At 39.7% G+C, this 5000-nt stretch overlaps 1 protein-coding gene across 4 annotated transcripts in view; it reads right to left on the reverse strand.

Moving 5' to 3' along the window:
* Nucleotides 1-2223: 2223 nt before the first annotated feature.
* LOC144956790 (uncharacterized) overlaps nucleotides 2224-5000 on the reverse strand; it is an 18668-nt gene continuing 15891 nt past the window's right edge. For all 4 annotated transcript variants that reach the window (XM_078887515.1, XM_078887512.1, XM_078887514.1 and 1 more), the window contains one exon: nucleotides 2224-3480. In XM_078887515.1, coding sequence (XP_078743641.1) covers nucleotides 2281-3474 — 1194 coding nt within the window. In that variant the 5' untranslated portion in view covers nucleotides 3475-3480 and the 3' untranslated portion in view covers nucleotides 2224-2280. The remainder of the gene's footprint in view (nucleotides 3481-5000) is intronic.

Here is a 5000-nt window from a genome sequence, read left to right on the forward strand (position 1 = left end):
TCATGATTATGAATATGATGATAAAAATGATGATAATGAATGAAAAATATGGCTGCGCAGTCTCTATGGACGCTTGCCGTGAATGTGTGCTTCACTTCGAGTTTGTCAGTCTGTTTCTATTATCCAGTTAGTAATCTGCCTCCATAAATCTCTGTCTAGTGCCATCATGTGTGTTAAGGTGCTGAGGCAGTTGGATGTTTCCTTGTATTTTTCTTTCTTACTTAATCTGGCACCTTTTATACACACTTGTTCAGATCTTTATCGTACACCAGACCGGTGCCTGCTTCCTAGTTTCTTAACGCTACAGACACCACACCATTGTTATGATATAAACGGTTTAGGCCCCCAACTATTGTTTTCCTACCATCTTTGTTTTGTTTGTTTTTAAGGGTTTTACGGCGCTTGAAACACATCGAAGGCATATCAGCGCCAGTATAAAGGAAGAAAATGGGATAGTAAAAAGTTCTAGAATTACAATTAAAGCACCCAAGAAAAGGTAAGACAAAGGGGATTTGGTTTTAAAAAATGAGCTTTTATATAGAGCAATATCCACTAAACTTGCCCAAAGCGCTTTACAGGGCCAACAGCAACAGTTAACATGTTGGACGAGACATGACGCCTGTTAAGCGATATTACAATTTTTTCGGACAGAGACAACGCTGTTGACGGCCAAGTACTCATTTTACACCTGAGTACAGTGAGAGAATGCTAGTAAAGAGCCTTTTCCAAGGACTCAACTATGCGCCGAGCGCCGCTCGAACCCAGGACCTTCCGATCCGAAAGCAAGTGTCATATCACAAGACCACATAGCCGTTCAAATAGGAACCAGAATTAGATTCCAAAAGCACACTATACTTAGTTTGAGATCACCTAAAAGTTTCATCCAGATACAAGCACATGTCTCCACTAAGAGGAATACACTCAATGTTTACAAATCATATATAATATATAGAGAAACCATAATACAATGTATGCAGAGAGATGATTTACAAGGAAAAAATACCATCTCCAAAAACTAACTATACGTTTAAATGTTTCCCTCTCATTCAGGGTATCCGGCCAGGGCCAGGACAAAACCAAGTCATCTCATTCCAAGACAAAGACAGAAAGCAAGTTAGAAAACAGATGTATGGGGATACTTCTCCCTGCCCACCTACCGTCTTTTGTGTTTGCACAAGCGTTCAAGCTCAGTGAGACTTTTGTTTTCAACGATAAGGGAGTCCTCTGGATAGGTGCGCCTCACTTGCTGCCATTCTAATAAGATCAAAGAGAGAGGGAATGGGGATACCCTTGTCAAGCGCATAATGGACGGTGCCCCCGTTTTGAGCCGAGACATGTAATCCCGGCAACCCTTGAACACAGATTCACTGTCTACGTACAGAGATGCATATACGAGATGGAAATCGGTTTGGACGAATTCAATCCCTCGAGGGGGCTGTGACATAAACTACTCGAAACTGAGGGAGAAGTTGCCAGGTTTCTCCACCAGCAAGAGTAGGCACTGGGTGGCAGCCAATCGGCTTTGGCCGAGAAACTGCCTAACGGAAAAATCGCTTCATCAGTGGGGACTTTCCACCTGTCCAACATGTAACCGTTGTCGTAACGGGAGTGAGCACCATTAGAAGCTGCTTCCATACTATGAAAAAATACGTATTTAAAATCTTGGCCAGAAAACTCGTCCTTCAAATATCGACCGATTTAACTGACCTTCACCTTGTGAAAAATTCTTAACTCTAGGACTTCAAGAAAGACGTTGCCATGGGTCAGGTTTGAGATTTTTTGCCAAGATGAGGAAGAGTTTTCTAGCCAAAATTTTAAAAACGTGGGGTTTGTTTTAGAATCGGCAGTTTGACGAGGGCCGTGAGAGTACACCTCACTAGACAATCAGCCTCCATGCATAGGATGGGCCCAAGATATCTTATGCGTCTCTTGCGTTTTGTGAGCAAAATAAGACACAGTAATGATGATGGTAATGTATTTATAATGTACATTTTATGAAATGGCATCTTTTTTTTTAGACAGAGACAATGCTGTTACTGATTAGATACTCCATTTACACCTGAATGTGGTCAGAAAATGTGAGAAAAAAGCATTTTTTTCTACATGTAAAACAAAAGCGGTACGAGAATCAATTTGGGACCTTATAGTCAGGACACAAGTATCATAGCACAAGAACACAACATTTAAATGAGACTTTAGAAGACAAAAAGAGATCAAAACAAATTCAATCCACATTATTATTATTTTTTTTCATTTCTAAAAATACATCATAATTTATATTCAAATATCTTGCGGGTTTTTCCGATATATTTTAACCTTTTGGAACCAGATCCCAGCGTGTGTCTGTTTGAACATGGTCGGCATTGGTATCAAAAAGCTGAGGAGCCAATTGTTCCCGAATACCACGTGAAAATTCTCCGACAGCGAGCTGGTCACTTTGACATCCATTTGTTTTATGACCTCAACCAATGTCTTCCCCATGGATATCAAGCTGAGCTGACTCAACCAATACAGTAGACTTAAAATGCCAAAAATGAACGTGAGGTAGGCGTTGAATGTAAGGATGACAAATTTCAATGAAACGTAGCGGAATAGGAAGAGGAAGAAAGTGTACGGGAAAACGTACCACGTCCAAGAATACGCTTCTTTGAGATGCGATGAGAGGTAGCTGCACGTGATGGGGAATCCTATAGCCGAAGCCAGCATTGTGTAAAAACAGAGGACCACGAAAAAACGCTGATTGTAGTGACCGATGCATTTCCCGACCAAGTGACAATGATGATCTCGTCTCAGGATACATTTCCTACAGAACTTGCAGTGATACGTCCGTGGAGGCCTGAATCGGTTACAGATGTCGCAAAACTTCCACATCATCCCAAATCTGTCAATCCTGGGAAGGGTGATTGAGTTTGCTATAGTGGACGAAGACTCGTTGGTGTTGGAAGATTCGGCGGACACGTTTTCAACGATGGAATTCAACTGAGGATTTACACTCAGCATCGAAGATTCCTTTAGTTGGGCGGACAGTGGAGGAATATCTGGGATCGTTTCCGGAAGATCTGATTCGGTTACAATGGAGAGATACCAATTCGATTCACACATGATGAAAATGTAGATGAAGAAAAGGATGCATGATAAATTTGTCACCAAGTCATATTCTTCCAAGGCCCAGGGGGCGAGGTAAAAAACAGCCATGAATATTAATGTCACTGCTTGAACCTGGAATAAAACTCGAGCGAAAACTTTGGCTTTACTCCCCGCCGAGGACCCTTCTCGGTAGTGAGTTCGTAGTTTTTCGGAGAGTGATTTTCTCTCTTCGTTAATCTGACTATTACTATTATTATTGCTTTTGTGATCTATTGAGCTGAGCTGGTCACCGCCGTTGTCTGTTGCCATTTTGGTGTGGAGTCTCTGTTGGATCAACTGGGAGTCAGCGGATTGGTGGGGGTAGGGCGGGTAGGGTGGAGTGTTCATATTGACCTGGGGATAGAATAAAATGATATATTGGTATAAAATGGGAACATTTATAAAGAACATTTCACCCAATACACCATGCTCTTCTTCTTCTTCTTTGTTCGGGCAATCAACGCCATCATGTGGGCGACACGAACTGCACCATGTTGTATGCGCTCAGAGCGGTCAGAAATTGTTCGTGACTTGGTACTGTTACTATTTCTTCTGACAGATTGTTCTGTTCATTCCTTTGTAGTTCTTGGGGGGGGGGGGGGGGCTCTGTTGCCTATAACATTATGTTGTGTATGATCTGTTGATTGTGCATGTCAAGGAGTGGGTGGTACGAGTGCTATGTCTGTGTGTTGACAATTGTGGATACGTGTTTGTTGAAATTCTAAATTGCATAGGATGGTGTTTGTAAAAGGAAAACAGCCTAGATTATTTTCGGCGACTGGCCAAAGTAGGCAATTCAAGTGATCTCACGGTGATAATGATGTCTGAGTCAGTTTCATATTTATTGGTTATCTATCCAACGGATAGCTCAACGTTCAAAGTTCAAAGTTCAAAAAGTTTATGTAGGCCTTTCATAGCCAATAATCATAACTTTTCTTTGAACAAAATATGTTATCATCAACAACAGCAAAAACAACGACAACACAATATTATTAATGATGATGATTCTATACAAAATGTTGTTCAGCAAAATAGGCTCAACAACACAGTGTTTAGTATTTATGGCTGTAGTCAAATCATTTATTTAAATTGTATGATGTACAAGAGAAATCAGAATGAGGAAATTGTCGGTTGTATCGTAACGAATCTAACGATTTTCCTGTGGGTGGTATGGAGAGGGTTATGCAATTTTTGTCGGATGTTAGTTGTGACATTTTTGTCGGATGTTAGTTGTGACATTTTTGTCGGATGTTAGTTGTGACATTTTTGTCGGATGTAAGTAGTGACATTTTTGTCGGATGTTAGTAGTGACATTTTTGTCGGATGTTAGTTGTGACATTTTTGTCGGATGTTAGTTGTGACATCTTTGTCCGATGTTAGTTGTGACATTTTTGTCCGATGTTAGTTGTGACATTTTTGTCGAAAGGAGCGTTGAACCACGTTATGTTGTGTGATCTTGATTTTTATCTGCTGAGCTGAATTGGAGTTTTTATTGCTTTGGGGTTTATAATCGAAGGGTTCTGGGTATCCACTGTTTTCGAGTTCGTTGATGTAGGGGCCCGATGCGTTATGAAAAGTTTGATAGTCTTGATATTCGTTATGTGATAATGTTAGAGATATTCTTTATGGTTACTGTTTTTGTTTATGTAATTTATGATGTTGTTGGGTTTTCTGCAAGGTTTGTATTTGTACGCTGTTTGGTTGAAGGTCAATCGAGAAAGAGCTCTATATGAAACATGTATATTAATTTCTCACGAGTAATATATATATATATATATATATATATATATATATATATATATATATATATATTATTATATATATATATAATAATATAATTTATATATATATCACCGAATCATGGTAATTTTAAT

Source organism: Berghia stephanieae, chromosome 11 (assembly GCF_034508935.2).
Source record: "Berghia stephanieae isolate SIO BIC M18660-M18661 chromosome 11, UCSD_Bste_1.3, whole genome shotgun sequence".
Lineage (NCBI taxonomy): Eukaryota > Metazoa > Mollusca > Gastropoda > Nudibranchia > Aeolidiidae > Berghia > Berghia stephanieae.